We start from the raw sequence: 26021 nt of genomic DNA on the forward strand, positions 1-26021 counted from the left end.
CTGTTGGATGTGGATGCACCATCGGTGGGCAACCGTTGAAGGATTTGGGCAAAGTTATCCATCATCACGTTCCTTTGTTTCTCAAGGGCCTCCTCAAGCAATATTTTGATAGGATCTCCTACTCCCTCTTCTTTCTTTTCTTCCTCCATGGGAGGCCGTTGGGATTTACAAGGCTGGTCTTACAAAGGTTCGACAAATTTGAGCCCTGATTCCTTATATCCCGACCTTGTTGGGGACATGCAAAGAAAAACAGAGAAAAAAAGACCGCTCTGATACCACTGATCCAAATTTAAACAGGAACACAAAAAATTATAGCTATAACCATAAATACAGAGATGCAACAGAAATAACACTTTCTTTGATTAATATCAAATAATGGAATATGCTTACAAACAGTATGGAAATGAGACTAGCTCGGCAATGGTAGCTTATCTCTAAGAAGAGATGTGGTGGCTACATGCCTCTGAACTGAGTTACAATGAGACTCAAGGGCCTTTTATTATTATTTAACAATAAGAGAAAACCCTAAACAACCAAAACCCCAACCCGAGGAGATGTAACACCAAGATTTTATGGGCCCCGTTGGGCAACCAACTTCCTGGGGTTGTGACTCGGTCATGTTATCTCTGTTTGACGTGCATGATACTCCGTTGGAAATATTTCTCCGACGACTACGACAAAAAAAATGACTTATTATAAGTCATTGGTGAAAAATATCATTTAGGGCCTCAAAACGGCTCCAGAAGTTTAGGACCCGAAAAACTGCTAAAAATAGTAAATTGTGCTACAATTAAGGAAACTGAGAAACTGAAAGAACAATGGCGGGGGCCCAAGTGCAATTGGCAGGTGGCCACCATTATCCACCTGGATCAAAAGCAGTGGTGACACCTTCTAAGAGAACAAGGTTTCCATTGATGACGTGACGTGGAGACTAAATGAAGGCATAACTGAAGATTGACAAGGCTCGTTGAAGAAGACATTGGGATCCGTGAAGTACAACCAAACACATATCGACAAAGTAAAGCTAAGGGTTGGAGCCCAAGAGGTTGGAGCCTCGTAGAGACAAGGTGGGTACCTTGGAAGATAGGGTTGTAGCCCTAGAGGATAGAAGTCCTCAAAAAACAAGGTTTAAAGAATTTAAGGCTTTGGTGGAAAACCAGACAGAGAAGAAGATAAAGGTGTTGAGGACAGATAATGGTGGAGAGTTTTGCAGTAAGGAATTTGAAGAATTCTGCAATAAGTGTGGTATAGCACGATAGAAGACTACTCCATATACACCTCAGCAAAATGGAGTTGCAGAAAGAATGAACAAGACGTTTATGGAAAGGGCAAGAAGCATGCTCAGTGGTGCCAGGTTAGGACAGGAATTCTGGGCAGAGGCAGTGGAAACAACATGTTACCTGGTCAACAGATCACCTTCATCAGCGTTGGAGGATAAAACTCCACAAGAAGTATGGACTGGTAAGAAACCCTCTCTTTCACATCTGAGGGTATTTGAATGTGATGCATATGTACATGTTCTAAAGGAGAAACGAACCAAGTCGGATAGTAAATCTGAAAAGTGCATCTTTATTGGGTATAAGGATGGTTTAAAGGGTTATAAGGTTTGAAACCCAGTAACATGGAAGGTTGTGTACAACCGAGATGTGGTGTTCAGAGAGGTGAAATATGTTATTAAACATGAAGTTCAACCAAAGGAACCTGAGAAGATAGAGTTTGAGCTAAAGGAGGAAGAATCGGACTCTACAGCAGAGGAGGAATCAGAAGATGAAGAGTCACAAACTCTGGGTGTGAGAAGATCAGTTCGAGAAAGAAGGCAACCAAAAAGGTATAGTCCATCTTCTTTCTGTTCAAATTTTGCTTTATCTATTACTGACGATGATCCCAGAACTGTGAAGGAAGCAGTAGATTCAGAGGATGGCAAACTCTGGAAAGAGGCCATGGTTGATGAAATGGCATCTTTGCACAAAAATGAGGCTTGGGATCTGGTGGAGTTGTCGGCTGGAAGGAAACCCATTGGCAGCAAATGGGTGTTCAAGAAGAAGACAAATGCAGAAGGAAAGGTGGAGAAATACAAAGCTCGGTTGGTAGCAAAAGGTTATTCCCAGGTGCCGGGAATTGATTTTGGTGATATTTTTTCTCCTGTTGCCAAGTAATTTCTATTAGATTACTTTTATCTATTGCTGCTACTTTTGATTTTGAGGTAGAACAGATGGATGTGAATACAACATTTCTTCACGGGGATCTAGAAGAGGAAATATACATGAAGCAAGCTGAAGGCTTTGCGGTGAAGGAAGAACTGGTATGCAAGTTAAAGAAGTCTCTGTATGGGTTAAAACAGTCACCAAGGATGTGGTATCATAAATTTGATACATTTATACGGAGACTTGGCCTCACCAGAAGCAAAGCAGATCATTGTGTGTATTTTAAATTAATTGGTGATCGTGTTATTTATCTGGTCTTGTATGTGGATGATATGTTGAAGACCCAATTGTCCTCCAAATTCGACATGAAAGATCTTGGTGCTGCAAACTATATTTTGGGCATGGAAATTAAAAGAGATCGGGCAAAGAGGAAGCTCTGGTTAAACCAGAGGAAGTATGTCGAGACAATACTGCAAAGGTTTAATATGCAAGATAGTAAACTGGTGAAGGTTCCTATTTCTGTAGGTGTGAGGTTATCTGCTGAATAGTGTCCCAAGACACAAGAAGAGGAAGAGGACATGTCTCATGTTCCATATGCAAGTACAGTTGGTAGCCTGATGTATGCAATGGTCTGTACTAGACCAGACATTACACATGCAATGGGAGTATTGAGCAGGTTTATGTCAAAACCAGGGAAGGAGCACTGGACAACAGTGAAGCACGTTTTTAGGTATTTGCGTGGCACTAGTGATTATGGTTTGTGCTACCAAGGAAGACCAGGATTGGACAGATTATTGGATATTCGTGGCTTTGTTTATGCAGACTGGGCTGGAGATCTGGATTAGAGAAGATCTACAAGTGGGTATGTGTTTAACCTATTTGGAGGTGCAATCAGTTGGATGAGTAAGAAACAATATGTAGTGGCACTATCAACTACAGAGGCAGAATACCTGGCAGCTACTCATGCAAGCAAGGAAGCAGTTTGGTTGCAGAGATTTTGTTCAAGTATGGGGTTCGTACATGGAGCTATAAGGATAGACTGTGACAGCCAAAGTGCAATTTTCTTGGCAAAGAACCTCGCATATCATTCAAAGACAAAGCACATTAATGTTCAGTATCACTTTGTGAGGGATATGATAGAAGACAAAAAGGTGTTGCTAGTAAAGGTGGACACTTTGAAGAATACTGCAGATGCATTGACAAAGTCTATGAGCTCTAAGAATTTCTCTTGGTGTAGAGAGACAATGGGCGTTTCAGGGCTGGAAAAATGACTAAGCTCTCTTGTGGCCCCCTGTGGAAAGAAAACAACAAGTGGGAGAATGTTGGGTTGTGTTATATTCTTTCCACGACTAGCCCACGTAATTAACCGGGGGGTTAGAGGGGGGGCGAAGCCCCCCTTCATTGCGCCGATTGTGTAGCGGGGGGGTCACAGTGGGTCTGAGGCGTACCCGTAACCCCACTTTAGGATGGGCGAACCCACCTATGGTTTTGTGCATGATTTTCGCACATGTTTTTTGGACGCAATGATTTTCGGTCTATGGTATTGGATGCTTCGGCATGTATAAATATGTATTATAACATTGAAATAAACATAATGAAAAATCAAGCTGGTAGTCCCAGTTTTGGGATCCAGGGGAAAATCTCTGTGTATATGTGTTTTATGTGTTATGCTCTCGCATTGTTTATTTTCTGTGTTTTAGAATTCGTATGCAGGTAATTTCTGTATGGGGTTAAAACCTACACTACCTTCACTACCTTCTCCCACAATTGATATCTCATCACAAGCCTGCTAGATCCTAGTGAAATATGAGGTCACCATCTCTTATCTATTCATATGAACATCGTTCAACTTCTCTCTCAGCACCATTTTCTTGTTCTCATTCGTACTATGGTATAGACTAGTCAAGGTCACCCACATATTATGTGTTGTATCTTTCCCTATTATATGAGGAATCACATGATCCCTCTCACCATCCAAGATGATACCCATTACTTTCACATCTTTTGACTTATGCTCAGCTGCTAGGGCATCTTCTGAAGGATTTGGAACCTCATGATCTGCAAACTCCCATAGACCATTAATCTTCAAGACAATGGTTATGTTCTCTTTCCATGGATTGAAGTTATTGGCCCCTTCCAACCTGTCTTCATACGTCAAGCTCAATGATGCCATGTAACCAAACTGAACTTGATCACAAAACCCTTAAATTAGAAAATTAATCTTTCTATTGTTTCCAAGCCCTTGTCTTCCTAATATCCTTCTTGAGAGTCTCTAATGCTCTGATACCATGTTAAAATTCAAATACTAGGCTTGATTTATTTTACCCAACAATTATTCATACTTAGAAAATTATTGTATGACACAAATAAAATTTTGAACTATTGAAAATAAATGTTCTAGTATATCTTAACTTTACAAATACAATGTAGCGGAAAAAATCACAAGAAAATCAGCAACAAGAACAGCAAAATTTGACCCAAATTGTTTTTCTTTCATTGATATTAAATATAAAAAATATTGGGTTTTGACCAACATAAAATTACTTAGAGAAATAACAGTTGAAGGGGAACCTATAATTCAACCCCTTTGAAATTATGACTACCCACAAACTCAAACGCTGAACTGAAATCGGCCCCAAGATAAACTCGACCTCGGAGTGCTCTTGGGCCTTTCTCCCTACTCATGGCCCCTGTGGGAATCATATAATTTCTACACCTATCAAATCAACCCCTCAACTTGTTCCTTCTCTTCCTACTCGGCGTCCCTTGAATTTCTCCAAAAATCTCTCCCAACAATTCCTCCTCAATCTTCTTCAGTGAACTAGAGCCTCTTGCCCTCTTATGAAAATCACTATCTCTATTGTGCATAATGGTGTCTTCACATCTCAATTAGATTCACTTTATCATTTCATTAAGCAAATAATCCCTAACCCTAATCTCAATGGTTAGGATTAGATCCTAAGCCTCTCTTGAGATCAATGGTTGAGATTAAATCTAAGTCACTTAAATAATTTTATTATTTATCCTTAGAACTTTTGCTTAATAGTCCACAATAATTAATTACTCTAGCTATTGTACATTTTCTAAGGTTAACCTTAGGAAATAAATAATAAAGTCACTTACTCCACCAAACAAGCATCTAAAGAGGCAATCAAACTTCTTCTACATGCTAAGACACCAAAACCAGTGTAGAACAACTTCTCTAACTATAAAAACATCAACATGAAAATTTTTGACATTTGATGTGTTTGTTCTTAAGGGGCTATCTGAGATGGATACCTTCGGTTTGGTTTGTACCATGTTTTGGTAAACGAAGTAGTTAGTTTCCCCATACCCCTAAAAACATGTGAATATGAAGCATTGATCGATATGTAGCCATTGTGAATGAGCTTAAGATGTTTATGAGGTATTTCCTTGCATAATAAGATGGATTGTATCATATTTGGCCTATGGGTTATGAATGCCTATTTTTATAGGGTTTCATGCCATTTTGTGTAATCATATATTTGTAAATAACAAGGTAAAAGATGCAAGGCTTCTAAATTCGAAAAATTAGGAAATTACTTCTAACATTGCAGAGAGTGAAATTTAGGAAAATATCATATATTTTTTTTTGATGTCGATCCCAGACTGTCCTCGTTCCAATTTTGCTCTGGTTACCAAATAATTGAAACCTCCCAGTCAAACTAGACACAATCCTTGGTACCCAACTCCAAAATACTTCAAAAAATCGAAGTACTCTGCCCCCGTGCCCAATTTCCCTCTCTGTTCTTCTCCTCTGATCTCTCTGTGTACATGGATAAATACGTTTTCTTAGGTAGTCACCGTCTCATCCATTGCCCTCCCCAAATTTTTATTTTCTTAGTCATGTATCTACATGTAACCTCCAAGTGTATATTCGTATAAGTGAATATATATTTAGAAGGTAGCTATTATGTTAAATACATAACTTTAACTTTTACATTTTTAATTATATTATTTAAATACAATGAATAGTTATACCTAGGTATATTATCATATGTTCCTTACTTTAAATAATTATTTTTAACTTTTAACATTTTAATTATAACATTTAAATTAAAATGAATATTTATACATATTTACATTAACGGGCTATCCTCGTTCCAATTTCACTTTGGTTATCAAATGATTGAAACCTCCCAGCAAAACTAGGCACAGTCCTTGTTACCCAGCTCCAAAATACTTCACAATCGAAGTACTGTGACCCTCGTCCCCAATTTCCCTATCTGTTCTCCTCCTCTGATCTCTTTGTGTACATGGATAAATACATTTTCTTAGGCAGTCATCGTCTCATCCACTGCCCTCCCCAAATTTTTAATTACGTATGTATTTACGTGTAACATCCCAGTGTTTATTCATACTCATCCACTGTCCTCCCCAAATTTTTATTTATGTATGTATTTACGTGTAACATCCAAGTGTTTATTCGTATAAGTGAATACATATTTAGAAGGTTGTTGTTATTTTAAATACATAACTTTAACTTTTACATTTTTTAAATACAATGAATAGTTATACCTTAGTATATTATCAAATGTTCGTTACATTAAATAATTATTTTTAACTTTTAACATTTTAATTATAATATTTAAATTAAAATGAATATTTATACATATTTACATTAACAAGATTGGAAGTGTAAAATTTATTTAATAATTTTATAATTATGAAAATTTTATATCTCATATATATATATATATATATATATATATAAGATATTGACATATATATATATATATATATTTAGGAGTATCGTATTTTAAGCAATATTTCCCTTCTTAATGATTTTAAGTACTTAATCCCTTTATCCTTAGTTTAAACATCTTTGGTAATTATTTAATAAATACAATAGTGTAAAGCATGCCATATATGCATATATAACTATGATATGCATACCTTTTGCTTATAAATCGAAAATGGATCATTACATTATTAAAAATTCATTCCGCAAGACGATAGATGCGATAGAAATTAAAGAACTATTTCTTTATGTTTATTATAACCACAATGATAGAATAACATTTTTTAATCGAGATGTTGCAGGCATGAGCTTCAAGACATTAACCCTTAAACGTAGAATTGCGAACCTTCAGAGAGAACAAAATCTCCATCTAGAAGTTTCTAAGTGAACGATGAGTCAGAGCATTTAGAAGGCACTAGATTAATAAAAGATGCAAATACGTAGGCAAGCTATTTATAAAATCTGTTCATGTTTGTCCGCAAATAAAAGCTAAATAACCAAATGCCTGGCCTCAAGCTTGAAGGAAACATTTCTGGTCCAAAGACTGGAAACTCCTGGTAATATATAGAAAATGTTTCACCAAGGTTGGTTTTGTTGTTGTTTGTTTTTTTAATAAAGAATCGTTTTATAATATTTTTTAAATATTTTTTTAATTTCCCCATTTAATTATTGGACCACAGCTATCAGAATAAGATGAAATGCAATTTACTTATTTCAAAATATTTTTTAAATATTTTTCTTAACCTTCTCACCTAACTATTGGACCACAACCACACAGCCACCAAAAAACCACCAGAATAAGATAGAAATGCAACATACCCTCCCAACCAAACTATTGGACCACAGCCACACAGCCACCAAAATAAGATGGAAATGCAACTTACCAGCCAAAAAAATAGTTTTTATTTTTGTTTTCTTGTCAGTGGGTGGTGGGTCCCACAAGACAGAGACTAGGGAAGAGATTCTGAAAATTGAAACTCGTAAACATCATCACCTAAGACCTTAAAATTTGTACCTTTCAAGGAAATCATTTTGGACTCCACTAGTTATAAATGTCAATTTTGGGCGTTCAGTATTGTATATCCTAGCTTGGAATGTTATTGCAACTATGTAGAAGTATGGAAAACTTGAAACAGAGATTCCTCTCTTCTTGTATGTGGAGATTTCTCGTAATATGTTAATTGCGAGTTGTATTAATCTTCCTTTATTTTTTTGTCATTCCATATAAAATATATCTATATGCCATTCCCCATTTCCTCAAATTTTCAATGTTGTTTCTGAAATAGCGTTTCTCTGTGCCAGTGGTCATAGATAAAAAAGCATCTGTGATTGGAAATATGTCAAGTTTATTAAAAAAAATACTGTAGAAAATTTACAACCGTAGCATGCACAGATTGCAACTGGCTCCATAGTATATAATATCAGAAAATGTGCATATCCAATAACATCGCAGACGACAGAACCTTCTATCTTCCAAATTTGAATGCATGTTATAACAACATTTTGGCTGGAAACAACAACAAAAAATTAAATCAAAAGAGACCTTCCTCCGAGATAATTATAAGAATGCACTACTCTTGAAAGATGCTTTGCATAGTTCATCTGTAACCAGCATATCGATAATGTTAGAAGTGGCAGTCACTAGTAAACGCCAAAAAGGCTTAGCACTCCAACACAATATAGAGATCACCAATTCGTTCGAGAAGCACTTTTAAATTGCCTAGAAGAAAAGAGACAACATATTTTAGCGAGAAACATCTGATGGCAAAAATGCAGCGGCAACCATTCTACCCTCTTCGTTAAGAAAATTGAAAGTCGATGCTGCATGCCACTGCCAGAAACATCAAAATATAAATGAGACGTACAATTTTTAACTCCAGAAACTCCGAAAATTTCGAGTGCACATATTGCTAAATGTTCGGATGAAACCAATTATTAGTTACCGAATCAACAGCTTCCAATTTGATGCCATTGGATCGAAGGAAATTTCTAATGCTTGGGTCTACTAGCTCAGTTCGCTTTCCACATCCAAGCACCAGTATCTCTGCATTAACAAAAGCAAAACAATTATTATCAGTGCCTTATAGTGGCATCTAATATAAAGTTCCAAGCGATTTTCTGTGAATAAGTCTTCCTTGTAGCTATAGAAGACCGATTTACAAAATTCATGCTTTTCGAGACAACGTACACTATGGAACTGTGCTACTTGTAAAGAAACAAGATTTTTTTCCTACTTCACAGGTGGGTGAACAAAGAAAATTAAAAAATGTCACTTAATGCTGCTTTTCATCCAGAAAGATCTTAAAGTTGGTTCCATACATACGAACACGACTCAACTACCAACTTGCACGATCCATATATCAAGAAATCAAAATATGATCAGGACATATGTCTTAGAAAACAAAGGACTGTGTTCTAGTTAGCCTACTATTTTGACATGAGAACACTAAATTTGAAGTGAATTCTTTTTGTCAAAAATAGGTCTTCAGGTACAAATAATGAGGTATTCAAATTTGATCTTTTGATTGCTGGGAAACAATCAGTAGACATTCAGCAACGGCCAGAAATAAAACAAATGGACAGGTTACAACCCTTGAGGCTAATCAAGGAAAGAGAACCATAGAGGTAAGAAGATTGCTGCCAGATAGTAGCATAAGAAAATTTCAAAATTATAAGCTAAAACTCAAAACCACATAAAGAAAAGTTAAGTTAGGATAGCATGAAACCCGACACTCACAACGAATGGAAGACACAAATAAGACAAAGCAGAGTGGTGGACCAATGGTGCCTTGAACTTCAGACTAGGCCTAACATAGCGTTTCCCTGAATTATCTGTATAAAGTAAGAAAGGCTTGTCATATTTTATGTTTTAATCATGCATATGGCATTGAAGAGCACCATAGAGTCAAATTAAAAGATTCTTACACAATTAGAATACGAGCCTGTGTTATAGATCAGAAATCTTCTCTTCTGATTAGTGGATAGAATATTCCTCATTTAAGCCCAGCATATACTACAAACACAAGACTAATTGGTAGAAATCCAGAGAGATAATAAGGTAAATGCTGCCAGAACACTTCAACCAAAAAATGCAAATCTGAAAAGAAAGAAAAAGGACTGCTGACGAAACTGAGTTTCCATGAAATTTTTCAAAACATCACCGACCCATGGGACCCAATTCTCTAAAACAACAAATAACAGCCCTGGCCAGACGAACGTTTCCTAACATTTAGCGATAGTAAATGCCTTTACTAGCAATGATGTGATACCAATATATCACGCCCAACCTCATACTGTAGCTCTAATAATCATAAAACAAAATTGAAAATATATTATACAGGCTTAAAGGTATTTGAATGTAAGTGCATATGTGGTTATCTTGATACATATTGATCTTCACCTTTCTTCTTTCTAATGTTTTGCTTTCTCCTTTGAATTTCTGTTAAGTGTAGGATTGGAGGCATTATGCTATTTTTTATTGAAGTAATGATACATATGAAACACGTCAAACTTGGCCAACTTTCCATGGCTTTATACCTTCCAAGGTCTGAAGCTGGGTCATTAACATGGTGACAGTGACACCCTGTTTCAGCCACTAACCACATCCCATGGACAACATTAACCTATTTATGCTTTTTCTAATGCATTTTGACAGTGGAAGCCCAAGATTTACAATTTTAGACCAAGCTTCATCTTCATAACTTTTTAAAGATCCAGTTTGGACAAATCTTTATTTACTTTAACATGAACCCAACTTTAGGACCATAATAAAATTGAGTACTTTTCTGTCCAAAATTCAAATACAAGAACAAAAAATAATATGTAAGTGATCTGTCTTAATTCTAGGAAACAGAGAATGTGATCAGAGTATAAATCAAGTACCTCATTTCTCTAGGCATATCATTTATGCTATCAATTTTGTAATCAGAAGAGCCTGGATATATCGTGTTATATATATTTAATCAAATTAATAATTATGGAAAATAGAGAAAAGTGATATCCCTAAAGGAATGGGAAATAAGTTTTCACTATCTCTAATAATGTAATATTGCAAAGGCTAAGGAAGGGTTCCATCAATAACTAGTGAATGAATTTAATGATATAATTTGTAGATGTGTGATTTGAAAACACCCATAAACCTGAGAAAGTAAAGCAAAACAAACGGAATCTAAGAACTTATGAATGACAATATAACACACCCACACAACACAAATATTTACCCTGGAAACCCTTAACCAAGAAAACCAGCAAATTTGAGAGCCACACCTCTCTTTTCCACCTTATTTTAGCTTCACCATTCACAATAAAATATATAGGTACTCTACAGCATCAAAAACCCTAATTGGTTAACCCAGATTTGATTACAAACATGATTCATTAACCAGAATTAATTTGCAATGGGCTGGAAAAACATATGCCAGAAAAGCACAAAATGGACCTGTTACAACAAAATATCACACTTCTTGAGATAAACTCTGAAAGCTCAAGTATAAAACTCACTGCACCTCAAAAGGGGCCACTGTCACCTCACCAACCCTCTTTTTGCTTCTGGCCAGCTCTCTTCTAGCTCAAGGGGGGTTCTTCCTGAGGAGGGATTGTTAGGGCTTGGTAGTTCCAAGATCTGGGCTCAAAAGATCCTATGGGTCAATCGAAAAACTAATATCAACCAACAGAGTCTCTAGTAGGCCCCAAAAGCACAAAATCAAGCACTGGATGGTCGCGGAGAGGAACCTTAGCAAAACAGTTTTAAAAATTAAAAGAAATGGGCGATGGAAGATAGAAGATCAATGCACTAGTCTGTCAATATATATATATATTTTTTTTTGGGGGGGGAGAATATGGAGTCAAGGAATCAAACAATTCTAGGCTTTCATTGCAGTGATAACTGTTGGAAATATTGAGAGGGGGTGAATCAATGTATTTATTAATTTTCGGAGCATTAATCAATAAAGAAACTTCAATACATAGAAAGAACAGTGCACACAAAATTTTTAGGTGGAAACCCTTTTGGGAGAAAAACCACCGAACACTTCAGTAATATGGTTTATGAGTACAATACATCAACTTGAACTGAAAGGGAAGCACCAACGTTCTAGTTTTATCACACATCTCCAACTCCTGAAAGGATGCTCCTACACCCTGTTTTACTAGCACCCATTGGAAGGACACTCCAACACCTTACAAGCTCCAAGTTGCCCTTGCACCACCCTACCATCCTAAAGTGCTTTTAGGCTACAACCTGAAAGTGACTTCAATCACCTGCCTTGCACCACCAAACAGCCCTTAATATAATAAAAAATAGACAAACAACTTGTAGGTTTCCATACTAGGTTTGCTAAGAGGGAGTGTTGATTTGGGGTAGCATCAGATGTGCTCTAGCCATGAAAATTGGTGGAGAGGCTAAAGCACATGAGATCTCCAAGACCCATAAATGGTTTGGGGAAATTCCACCTGGTTAGAGAGATATTAAAATAATTAATATTTTTAATGGAGTTCCTAAGTCTAAACTTAGGAAAATTAAAATATTAATGGGTATTAATATAAAACTGGGTGAGAATATTCTAAAAGACATCGATCAAGCCAAATTTAATCTTAGCCGTTGATTAGAGATTTAATCTTGGCCATTGAAGACTCAACAGAAAAAGTATAAGAGGAGGCTTGAGGGTCAGTTGGAGACACACCAAGATTGATTAGTCAGTTCAATTTTCTAGAGCAGGGTTTGCTGAGAAAATTCGAACAAGTGATCCGAGTTGTAGCGAGGGGTAGTGAGTGCATAATAGAGAGGCAGAGATAGTGTTGGAGGGCCAGCGCCGAGATTGAGGAGGCTATGCAGAGCAGGCAGGAGCCATGCAAAGAGCTAGAGAGACTGTACAAAGGCTAGCAAGGCTTGTGTGGGTGACGCAAAAGGCCAAAGAGCCAGCGCAGAGCATCAAAGGGTTGATGCAGGGGGTTTCAGAGCTACGCAGAGACCAGGAGGGCTGACGCAGAGCCTCAAAGGAGCGTTGGAAGGTTTTTCGTGGAGCAGACTTGCCGAATATCTGATTCCGAAGAGAGGTATTATTGCCAGATAGATATCTCTGTTGGGTGAGCCAGTTTGGCACCCTAGTTGTACTCAAGAAAGTTGCTTAATAATAAAACCCTTAGAACTGCTGCATCAGTTTTCCCAAGTTGGGTTTTTCCGGGGACGATTGTCCAAAAATAATGGTTTCCCTTGTGTGTTTGTCTGGTATTTTCAGTTGATGAGTTGAGACTGCATTTGTGTTTATTTTCAATATTTATATGGTTAAATAACTTGTTAAAGGAATAAACAAGTAGGTGAAATAAACTAGATAATGCAGGAAGAATTTTTGATGTGTTAGACTTAGAAATTCCAACATGCACTAGAAACTACTACAAAATATTGCATCCATCTAGAGATCTGCTCTGCAAGGAAAATACTAGATTCTTCCTTTTCCTCTGGTAATCCTCGAACTGGAGAAATCTGATTTCTCTGTCGCTCTCTCAAAGAAATCGGTTTTTCCTCAAGAAATTGACCCTCCTGGCCAAGAAATTGCATTGCCTCTAAGGGTTTCGGACTGGTTCTTATGTAGGGCTAAGAAATTCCTCTTCCCTTCTGCTATTGAGCTCTCTGACTTACAATCTGCACTCTGATACCATGTGAAAATTCGGCTAACCCTGAATCCTATTGCAACCACTGATATTATTTCTTTTATTTGTTAATTCAATTAAACAAATTATTTGTTGTGTGCTATGGAAAATATCGAAACAAATACACTGCAAGCTTCACAAAACAAATACCGCAGAAGAAAAAAACGCTGGAAGAAATAGATGCACACAAACAAAATAGACCAATAGACCATTATTTTTGGACTAAGTCCCCGAAAAAACCAACTCGGGAAAACCGGTGTAGCAACTGAGCGTTTTAATATTATGTAGTAGTGACAGAGAAAAAACTAGCAATCCAAACAAAGAAAAATTTTGTCCCACCTGCAATAATAACTAGTGAGAAAAATTTCTCACTCCACAAGCAATCCCACACTGACCTCAGCTCGAATTGAGCTACTCCTTGCTCCCTTTGCACAGTCACTGCGTCAACCTAGACAGTTACTACATCCCACAAGCTCGGAACTGCGACTCCTCTCACTGTCTCGTCAGTTGTTGTCTGGGAAACTGATACTCTTTGCCTCCAGACCCTCTGCCTAGCTTCTGGCTCAGAATCTCGACTTCTCCCCAGCAAAATGGAAATCTCCCTAAGAGGGCTCTACGCTACCTCTCTGTAGAAATCACTGCCTCTCTACAATGCATGCATCGGAACTGGAAAAGCTTCCTCCGGCCCCATTATCTCTACCCCTCTCTCACTGCTTCAACCTCACTGAATCACTTTCGGCAACACAAAATTGCTACTCTGGAAATCAATTTCTTAGCAAAATCAAACTTTGAAAGTGTGTTCTCCAAGCCCCATCAGCTTTCTTCTTGTAACCCTCTGTTGAGACTTCAACGACCAAGATTACATCTTAATCTATGGCTAGGATTAACTAGAAGTTGATCCGTGTGAGTTTCTAGAAGATTCACACCATAACTTAATCAATTCTGATTAATTAGTCATATTCCCTATGTTTAGACTTAGAAAATATTTAAAAAACGACTAATAATCTAATTAAGTCATCTCTAGGTGGAATTTCCATAAACGATTTATGGGTTTTGGAGATCTCATGTATTCTAGCCTCTCCACCAAATCTCGTGGCTAGAACACATCTAATGCTACAAAAACTAACAAGCCACAGGTACTGTAATAACCCTAGGCAAATCCGAACCTCAAAATTATTTTAGAAGAGAGTTGAAACTTTCTACACAGTGCTCAAAGGTTTTCCCTACAAAGCCGAAAACTATGAAATAAAGCCCTTGTCTGCTTTAGTCTTGTGGATGGAATTGATCCTTCACCTGCAAATGACCTCAACGAGACCCTTACCAAAACAAGATTCATAGGTCCATAAACCCTTCCAAAAGTGCCTTCTCATCAGATCTTCAAAGTCCCTCAAGGCTGGATTCAATTTCAGATCGATCAGAGAATAATTCTTGCCTTGATAAGGAACATAAGAGCCTTTATATAGTTTTTGAGGAACGTCTAACAGGGTCAACCAACTACAGGTTAGATCTTAGGCTTTTGTGATCCATAATGTAGTAAGCTTTCTTTCGGATTAATCACATCAGTATTATTTGGTCGACGTTTTGAACCAGCTAATGTGGTTCATCCTCAGGACAAAGGTGAAAAAATCCAAAGATCCTAATGAATAAATAGCAAGGATGCATCAGGGATCAGAATTAGCTGTTAGAAACTAGCCGTTAGGAAATTAGTTATTTAATTAATAAAATTAATATATTTTTATTTTTAAAATCCATTCAAATGACTAGTTGTTATAAAATTAACCGTTAATTATAAATATTTAATTATTTATTAATATTGAAATATATATATATATATATATATATATATATATATATATAGATTACTTATTATAATAACCCATTAAGAAATTATTAATTAATAAAATAAAAATGACCGAGTCAAATCATATTAATAATATAAATTAATAAACCAATAAATGTAATAATAAAAAATATAGTAAATTATTATATATATTATTTATTTATTACTAACCTTTAGATTATTATATACGAATTTTATTTTATTTATTTATTTATTACTGTTATTATTTATTACTTCAGGTTTTGGAGGGAAGTCAAAATTCAAATTTTAAATTAGATGGAGCCAAAATCCCTTTTGAATGAGGCCAACTTGTAAGCTTATAATTTTTTAACTTAATTTGAAATAAATGATTTATCCCCCTTTTGGAAATTGACTGCCAAAATCCCTTTTGAATGAGGCCAACTTGTAAGCTTATAATTTTTTAACTTAATTTGAAATAAATGATTTATCCCCCTTTTGGAAATTGACTTGCTTTTGGAGCCCAAAAATTAATCTTGGAAGCCAAATATTAGTTTTGACTTTTCTATCTTTGATCATCACAAGTTAGTCAATCAAAAGGAAATTCGCCACATCACCCATCTGTTTGGGGCTTCATTTTTGAACAAGGATATCTCTCAAACCGTGAGAGCCCTCGTGGCGTGCCACATATCGTCAAAATCGACAAGACAAGGAGAATCCAACAATGATGGTCTTGGACCCATGAGACTAGAAATTCCTTGTCATTTTTGTCCTTAAAAGCAGGGCTGTTGCTTAGGTTGACATCAATGACATAGTTCATCAATAACTAGATCCAAAAAAGTCAGTGCAAATAAACTAACTTACCCAAGGGCTTGATATCCAGTCTCAAATTTTCTGGATAATTAAGGAAAAGAAAACAACTATATATATTCCTCAAATACTTGGAAGAAGGCTTTAGCTCAACAAGGGCTATGAAGAAAATACCAAATAAACTAACTTAGAACATGAACATTTATTCCAGAACACATAAAACCAAGATGAAGCAAATAAATTAACTTAATTCACCATGCATCAACCCAAATCCACCATAAACATTCATGAAAACAACAACATCACATAACAATTCTAGCCAAGAAAAGTAACTTAATTATCCATTCATAACCAAGCTATAAGAGACAAAAATAACAGAAATTTCAGAACTCCTAAGGGATTTCTTCCCCAACTTCAACCATGCCAAAATGAACTGATGTGCACCTCTATTTATTGGAGAGGTGCTCAACTTCCCTCATATTAAAATAATAGCTTTCTAGACAAAAATCCCCTAAATTATCCTATGGAGGGGAAAAGGAGCCTCTTTAACGATTAATTAATTTAAAAATATATAGAACAACAACAATCATGCCACATGGGTTGGAGAATGTAACTAGCTTTGGTCTTCATAATCTGTACCATTATGTATTTTATGTAAAAAGCAAAAGAAAAGAAAAAGAAAAAATATTATTATTTTTCTAAACAAGCATGTTCTTCATGCTTCTAGGTTTTTGAGTCAAAAGAGTCAAAGTCCTATTTGGACCTATTGTAAAGAAAAAAGAAAAGGAATTCTAAATATGTAATTTTGGGTTAGAGTCCCCTCTAGGTGCGAAGTTGGCCTATATGTCAAGTCGGGCTTGCCCCAATGGACATGTCTATCCGCACCCCTCTAAACTATATAAATAGAGAGAAGATGGAGCTCATTTGGACACACATACTTAATGGATTGTGGTCTGAAATATCGCAGAGAGGGCAGAGAAGAAGTGGAGGGCTCAAGTCTAAAAGAGAAGATACCTTCTTGAGCTAGAGTTTGTGGAAGATTTGCTTTGGTACATCACTTCTTGTTGTTCTCTTGCTGATGGATCTGCTAGAAAGGAGGAAGGTTTGACTTGGCATTTAGAGGTGGAAATTTTTGTGGTTATGTGTCTTGGATATCTCATTTGATCTGATTTCATAAGAAGATAGGTTTCTGGGTTTCCCCCTTGGAGGGGTTTTGCCTTGGCTTAGAGCTTGTATCATGTGTTCTTTTCTTTCTATGATCTTCATGTTCATGTTATGGTAAATGTTTGATGAAAGAATCAATATAAAAATTAATAAAGAAGCAAACTAATTTCTCAAGCAATTACTACAATAAGAAAAATCTGAACTAACCTACAAGCCTCTTGATTTTCCAACATGTACAAAGATCAATGGGCATGAGCCTTCATACATGACCCTTCTCCATAATAAAGGGGAAGAAGGGATGTTGGTGCAATATCTAGCCTCTAAAAGGCCCTCCAATGCACAAACAAGTGATCTTGGAATTTTTGTTGTAACTTTCTCTTAGAGAACTTTTGGACTCTAAACTTTTCAGGAATCCGAGGAGACCTACTAGGTTACCTCAAGCAAAAATTTTAAAATCATATTTAAAAAATTGAATACATGGCACACTATACAAGTTTGCTCTTGCACTGAGGCCGAAAATCAACATGTTTTATGAAAATTACCATAAATTTCCTTGGCACATCAAATTTTGGTTATACCTATGGAATTGCAAAGAATACATATCAGAGTACTACAGGCCATAATTTCTTATCAAAACAGCTCAAATTTCAAAGACATAAGGAAAAAGATCAACCATTTGGATAGTCTACAAATTAGGGTCTTGAAAGGTATGTAACTTACAATTGACATAACTTGTAATTAGAAGATTTATTTTTGGTGATTCAAAAATTGTGACAAAGGGGAAAAGGAGGAGCATTGTTATTTACTCTCATGGCCCTTGAGGGTGCTTTAAAAGTTACTTCACCACTTAAACCTCTAGAAAGCTCATCCATGACTCGTGAAGAATTAGAAGATGTCCAATACTGAGTATGCAAGTTGGAAAGTCAGTGGGCACACAAGGAACAAAAAAATATAAGAAAACAAGGAAGAAATACAAAAAATGCATGAATTCCATGGAAAAAGTTAAAACTTCTCTTGGGAAGGATTCCTAAAAAATATATGGAGCTCCTAGGAAATCATGAAATAAAGGGAACAATTGTGTTGAAACTCAATCACTTATGAGAAGTATCTTATCTCAATTGGAGAGCACAAATATTCAATCACGTAACCATAATCATGATTTTTCAATCCAAGATCCACATCATCAAGGCTTCAAGTCAACACCAAGGAACTATTTCATTCGAATTAGCAATATTACGAAGTTTGATGGTAATGATCCTATAAAATGGATATTCCAAATGGAGCAAACAACCTTACAAAAGGTAAATATTGCATCCACGTATTTAGAACAAGATCAATTTGTATTTTATCAAATTATCAATGGCTCTATGAAAAGAAAAAAGATTCTATTGTATCTTGGTCCATTTTTACGGAGGAATCGATAGCACATTATGGGGATATTAAGGGAAATACATTCTTCAATCAAGTGGTAGATCTTCGACAAATTAAGGAGCACATTCAATAATTACAAAAGTGGACTCTCAAAGTAAAGAACATTTTAGAGGACAATTAGTTAGACCTCTTTATGGTAACAATCGAAATTATCCAACATGAACTGTGTTTGTTTGAACATAAATCCCTAGAGCAAGCTTCCAATCTAGCAAGGAAAGTTGAAAGTAAAAATATGGCTACTAGAAGAGTGGTCACTAACAACTATATAGAACATCATGCTACACTTCCTAACCTCACTCAACCAAAAACATTGACACCTCAACAAATGGATGAAAGAAGAGAAAAAGGACTATGTTTCAATTGTGACAAGTACAGTAAGGGGCATATATGCAGTGAGAAGAAATTATTCTGCATAGACTATGAAGAGGAAGAACATCAAGAATTGGAATTGTTTCTCACCAAAAAGTGGGTAACCCCTAGGAGAAAAAAATTCTCCTCTTTGAACAACTAGCTAGCCAACATCCCTATTATGACCAACATATAACAGTATTATAAGATTTTCTGAAATTTCTTCTTAAGCATAGAACATACCATAATTTAACATGGTATCAGAGGTGACGTGAAGACAAAGCCCAACCAAGAGTGAAAGAGCAATCATTGAAGACAGTTGGAAAGGTCAAAAGGCTTCATGGGTTCCTCATCTCACTTCCCGGTCGAAGACAAGCTCTGTGAGAAGTCTGACTATCACGGATGGAAGATGTCTCTTGATTTGACATTGGAAGAGCAAGAAGTGTTGGACTATGTGAGGGGTAAAATTCCAGAGCCTCCATCAAATGCATCGGCTGCTACAAAGAACAAGTACACTAAGGGTGAAGTCAAAGTGAAGAAGATTATCTGAGACTCAATTGACAAGCGTCTGGTGGCCTACATTTCCGAGTTGAACACCTCCAAGGAGATCTACAACAGACTGGTAAGCTTATTTAAAGTTAGTGATGCAAATCAAGTTTTGTTCCTCAAAAATAAGCTGAAGGATATTAAGAAGGGCAAGGACGAGGATATGCAATCCTACTTCTTAAGGATCACTGAGATCAAGAATGATGTTCTATCGATCGGAGAAGTCATTCCTGATAGGGAACTCACTATCGCTACCCTTGGAGGGCTCCCATCCAAATGGTATATATTTAGAACCACTCTTCTCAACAATGATCGAATTCCGGGATTTGAAGAATTGATACTGAGATGCATTCAAGAAGAGACAAGGATGGTGGAGCAAGAAATGCCTTCAAGCAAAGGCAACCCCATTGCTTTCTCCTCTCATGCCAAAAGGAGAAATAATTCTGGGCCTAAAGGTCATTTCAAAGGAAAGCCCGGATCGAAGGGTGGAAGGAAGGGAAGATGCTTCATTTGCAATAAATTTGGCCACTATGCGAGGGAGTGTCCAAATAGAAAGGACACATCACATGATGATGATCAAAATCACTCAGGGGGCAACTCCAACAACAATCAAAGGAATGGCAGGTCTAATGGCAAAGGAAAGAGGAATGCGAGAAATCAAGGAGGTGGTCAACCCTCCAAGAAAGCAAGGAACTCCAGGTATGAATCAAATGTTGTTAACATAAGCAAGATGAGTATTATCTGATATCGACCCTTTCCACTACCTCTTCTCCAGACTTGTTGGGCAATTGGCTTATTGATAGTGGTGCCTCAAGGCACTTCAATAGTTACAAGGAAGCTCTCTCTAATCTGATAAAGAAGGAGACAAACTTGGAGATTATTCTTGGAGACAATTCTACCTATCCCGTAAAGGGTGTACGGAATGTTACTCTTCATTTAAATCAGGGTAACACGATCCATTTGCAAGAAGTCTTATATGTACCTGATCTCAAGAAGAAACTGGTGTCCATTTCGGAAATGGAAGACAAAGGCTACAAGGTGGCATTCATCAATGGCAAGGTACATGTTTCGAAAAATAATTTTAAAGATGTTTTCACTCTTGGGTTCCGGGTTGACTCTTTATATCAAGTTGGAGGAAGTCCGTTGGGAGTCATGTCTTGTGACACATCTCTACAGTCTGAACTATGGCACTGGAGGTTTGCCCACCTTCATTATAAGGCTCTACCCGATGTGAGACAGATGGTGACAGGGATGCCCGAGTTCAAAGTAGAGCATGAAGGTGTATGTCTGGGATGTGCCGAAGGAAAGCTCAAAAGGGGACCATTCCCCTCAAGCCATAGCAAGACCTCCGACATTTTGCAGTTGGTTCACTCCGACATATCTGGTATGATGCCCGTGAACTCTTTGGGAGGATATCTATATTATCTCACTTTTACAGATGATTATTCTCGCAAGACTTGGATATACTTCTTGAAAAAGAAGGATGAAGTGTCCACCTAGTTCCGTCACTTCAAAGCCTTGATCAAGAATCAAACCGAGAAGAGGATCAAGATTTTAAGGACTGATAATGGGACCGAGTATGAATCCAATGAGTTCCATGACTTTTGCAAAGAAGATGGCATTAAGAGGGAGACCACAACACCATACACTCTTGAGCATAATGGTGTGGCTGAAAGAAAGAATTGTACAATTGCGGAAGTTGTTCGTGTAATGCTCCATGATCAAAGGCTTCCGAAGTTTCTATGGGCCGAAGCTATGAATACCGTCGTATATGTTCAAAACCGATGCCCTCGTCAAGCATTGGATTCCAATACTCCTGAAGAAATGTTCACTGGTAAGAACCCTAATGTCTCTCATTTAAGAATTTTTGGAAGCCCCATATATTTTCATGTGCTGAAAGAGAAAAGAAGCAAATTGGGTGCATCTGGAAAGAAGGGAATCTTTGTGGGCTATAGCAAAAATTCTAAGGGCTATAGATTCTTTGGTTGGTCAAAGGGAAGTCGAGATAAGTCATGATGTCACTTTTGACGAAGATATGGCTCTTAGCAAGGCTGACAATCTTCCCATTCTAAGGAAAGATAAAGAAGTTGACACCAGGAAGTCGGATGAGAAGGAAGATGAAACGGTGCCCGATGTTGAAGATCCTATGGATCCTATTGATCCCCCTCCGCAAGAGCCTTCCTCTTCTAGGAAGAGGCCCTCATGGCTTAGGGGGACTCTTGAAGATGCCGAGAGACATATTGCACCCAGAGGTACTTTCAGTGAAAGCAAGAAGTCAACCAGGTATCGGGGATACTTGACCATTATGAGCACCATCATTCAAAACGAGCCTACATTGTTCGAAGAAGCTGTAAAGCATCAAGTATGGAAGGATGCTACGAATGAAGAATACGAGTCCATCATGAAGAATGATGTCTGGGATGTGGTTCCGAGACCCTAGGACAAAACAGTTGTCACCTCCAAATGGCTTTACAAAATCAAGCATGGAGCTGATGGGAGTGCTAAAAAGTACAAGGCTTGCTTTGTTGCTCGAGGCTTCTCTCAAAAGGAAGGTGTAGATTATGATGAGATATTTGCACCTGTTGCCTAATACACCACCAATCGCTTGATCATAGCCCTTGCTGCTTCGCAAGGATGGAACCTACATCAGATGGATGTCAAGACCGCGTTCTTGCATGGTTTGATTAAAGAGGAAGTCTATGTGGAACAACTCGAGGGGTTTGAGATTCATAATCGGGAATCTCATGTATGCAGGTTGAAGAAAGCTCTCTATGGGTTGAAGCAAGCACCCTGAGCTTGGTATGAGAGGATCGATAGCTATTTGATGAAGTTGGGATTCACTAGGAGTGAAGCCGATCCGAACCTTTACTTTAAGGTTGAAGATGATAAGCCTCTCATACTGGTGTTGTATGTTGATGACCTCTTTCTGATAGGTGCAGACCCTCTCATTCACAAATGTAAGAGGGAGTTGGCTTCCGAATTTGAGATGAAGGACCTAGGACTGATGCACTATTTCCTAGGGCTGGAGGTCTGGCAAAAGCCAGGAGAAATTTTCCTATCTCAAGGAAAATACGTGGTGAAGATATTGGAGAGATTTGGTATGGTGGACTGCAAGCCCGTGACTACTCCGATGGAGCTTAACTTCAAGAAGTTATGCGGTAGCGCTACTAGACTTGTATTGGGAAATGCTTCTGAGTATCGTCAACTCATAGGAGCATTGATGTTCTTGGTGAACTCCTGTCCGGATATATGTTTTGTAGTCAACACGTTGAGCCAATATATGGTTGAGCCTCATCACTCACATTAGATTGGTGCCAAGAATCTTCTGAGATATCTCCGTGGCACAATCACTCATGGACTGAGGTATACTGTCGGAGATGTGAGGTTGCACAGTTATTCAAATGCTAATTGGGCAAGCAGTGTGGTGGACCAAAAGAGCACTTCCGGGCGTTGTTTCTCTTTGGGTTTTGCTTCGATATCCTGGATGAGCAGGAAGCAGAAGTCGGTGGTGTTGAGCATCGCTGAGGCCGAATATATTGCTACGAGTATGGCCTCCTGTGAAGCTGTCTGGTTGCGGAAGCTCTTTAGTGAGCCGTTTGGCCATATGCTAGATACTATCGTGATCCTCTGCGACAACCAGAGTGGGGTTCGTTTATCAGAGAATCTTGTATTTCATTATCGCTCTAAGCACATCGATATCAAGTACCAATTTATCCGAGATACGGTACAACGAGGAGCAATAAGGCTCCATCATATTGGGACTGATGAGCAAGTCGTCAACATTTTGACGAAGCCCCTGGGAAAAGTCAAATTCTTGACTTTCCGAGAACGACTAGGAGTCGTGGAGAGATCCTCTTATGAGGGTCCTGTATGATACATATATTGAGCTCTGGGAGCTCCAGGGGGCTTGGGGTACTTCTTGGGACGATGAGCAACCATAGGGTGAGTGGTTCATCCTTCCCCTAGTGATTTGCTATGTACAAGGTGAATGGTTCAGCCTTCCCTTGTGATACCCCGTGGCGACATGTAGGCAAGAAGAGTGGTTCATCCTTCTCCTGCCTAGACATCTTACCCATACAGTCTAGGACTCATGGGAAATACCTCTCATCTGGCCAATCGATAGGGAAATGAGGATAGGGACCATAGTAGTACTGATGGACGCATCGTGTAACTACCGTACTCCCTATGCTAGGATGATATTGACCTAGGATCAATTGGAACTAACTTCGGGTTAGTAAGAGTGATATAACTCACTCTCTTTTGGAACTAACTTCGGGTCAGTAAGAGTTGTATGAGACACTCTCTTTATTTGAAACTAATTTTGGATTAGTAAGAGTGGTATGACACTCTCTTCATTGGGACTAACTTTGGGTCAGTAAGAGTGCTATTAGACACTCTTTTATCTGGGACTGACTTCGGGTCAGTAGAGGATGGTATGATACATTCTCCATCACTTTGTCTTCTTCATAGTTCAGCAGAGCAGTGCAGGGCAGTGCATTGATGGCAAAGATAGTACCTACAGATAGATGGATTAGCAGATGGAGTTCTCCCTAGTTGAGAGGGAGTGTTAAAATTGGCAACTAGGGCCAAACTCCATGTGGGTCACCTTATTTATGGCAGCTGATGTTTTTCTTGCATTCCTCTCATCGAGAGGTGTAGGATTGATCTAACAATCATCCGGTTCCGACATGTATTCATGGAGATATGAATTTATTTGTACTCTTGACAATTTGTCAAGGTCGACCAGCAAGCAAAATAGTGTTTCACACTCCTAGTTTATCCTCAACGTGGCATATAAAAAGAGAAAACCTTGTGGCATTATTTCCATCATCTCAACACATTCTTCTCTCTCTCTCTCCTACGCATTAGAGAAGAATCTCTCTCTCACACGTTTGACTAGAAGGAGGACGCCATGGTAAATTTTAGGGGCGAAGTTTAGCCCAAGGGCGAAATTTGAGGGGTTTATCATTTTAGAGGGGCGGAATTTTTATACAACACCCATTTCATATATTTAGCCCAACTTTTATTTAAAAAAAAATATTTTTTTCATTTTAGCCCAAAAAAAGGGCCGGATAAACTATGAAAAGACTCATTTGACCCGATTCGCCTGGTTTGGGAGGCTATATTCCATTACAATCGCCCGATTTTCTGCTTTGCAATGTTAAATTCGTTTGTAATCACACATTTTCTAGTTTGGGAGGTTGTATTTGGTCACAATAAATAAAAATATAAATAAAGTGGAGGTATGGTAAATAAATAAAACCTCTTTTATACTTACTCCAAAGGTATGGTAAATAAATAAAAACATAAATAAACTAGAGGTATGGTAAATAAATAAAACCCAAAAAAGAGGTTTTATTTAAGTGAATCCTATGGGCCAAATATCATATTTATAAAAGAGGTATGGTAAATAAATAAAACATTTTTTATAATTACTCTGTAAGTTACTTTATAAAAATATAAATAAAGTGGAGGTATGGTAAATAAATAAAACCTCTTTTTATACTTACTCCAAAGGTATGGTAAATAAATAAAAATATAAATAAACTAGAGGTATGGTAAATAAATAAAAATATAAATAAACTAGAGGTATGGTAAATAAATAAAAATATAAATAAACTAAAGGTATGGTAAATAAATAAAACCTCTTTTTATATTTAGTCCATAACCCTCTTTCTATTTAAGAAAGCTCAAAAAAGTGTTTTTATTTAAGTGAATCCTATGGGCCAAATACCATATTTATAAAAAAGGCATGGTAAATTAATAAAAATATAAATAAACGAGAGGTATGGTAAATAAATAAAACATTTTTTTATATTTACTCCATAAGTCACCTTATATTTATGAACATAAAAAATGCGTTATATTTAGGTGAAGCCTATGGGCCAAATACTATGGGCCAAATACCATGGGCCAAATTATTATTAATACCATGCAAAAAAACATTATTAACCCTAATATTAGTATTAATAAAAATAAAGATGGCACATGGTATTGACACATGGTATTCACATGGAATGTAGCCTATTTAAATGGGGGAATTAAACCAGCATAGATCCATCTTTACTCTAGATCTACTAAGCACTGAGAGGGATCAAATATCGTGATATGCAAACTAGCATAGAGTGAAAATGGTAAAAATAGATCTTGTAATTTAATGTCAGTTAAAAATTTTAACTTGGTTCAAAAAAATAAAATTTATTAATTTTTATAAATTACTAATAGTGGTTTTTAAGCTCCAGGTTTATGATAACCCATGGTATTGACCCATGGTAATACCATGGTATTCGTTTGAGCATTGACTATTTAAAGGGGAAATTCTATCAGCTTAGATCCATCTTAATTCTGGGTCTACCAAGTGCTGAGAGGG

The 26021-nt window shown here is 37.2% G+C and overlaps 1 protein-coding gene across 1 annotated transcript in view; it reads right to left on the bottom strand.

Annotated features, from left to right (window-relative positions):
* Nucleotides 1–8232: 8232 nt before the first annotated feature.
* The window catches only part of LOC149153433 (uncharacterized), a 317859-nt gene continuing 300070 nt past the window's right edge, over nt 8233–26021 (bottom strand). The window contains exons 5-6 of the mRNA XM_089441125.1: nt 8850–8950; nt 8233–8737 (exon numbers count right to left, since the gene is read on the bottom strand). Of these exons, the coding sequence (XP_089297251.1) occupies nt 8651–8737; nt 8850–8950 (188 nt within the window). The 3' untranslated portion in view covers nt 8233–8650. The remainder of the gene's footprint in view (nt 8738–8849; nt 8951–26021) is intronic.

The sequence above is a fragment of the Pinus tabuliformis genome, chromosome 9 (genome assembly GCF_031772625.1).
Source record: "Pinus tabuliformis cultivar Carrire ecotype Pingquan chromosome 9, CPIR1, whole genome shotgun sequence".
Taxonomy (NCBI): Eukaryota; Viridiplantae; Streptophyta; class Pinopsida; order Pinales; family Pinaceae; genus Pinus; species Pinus tabuliformis.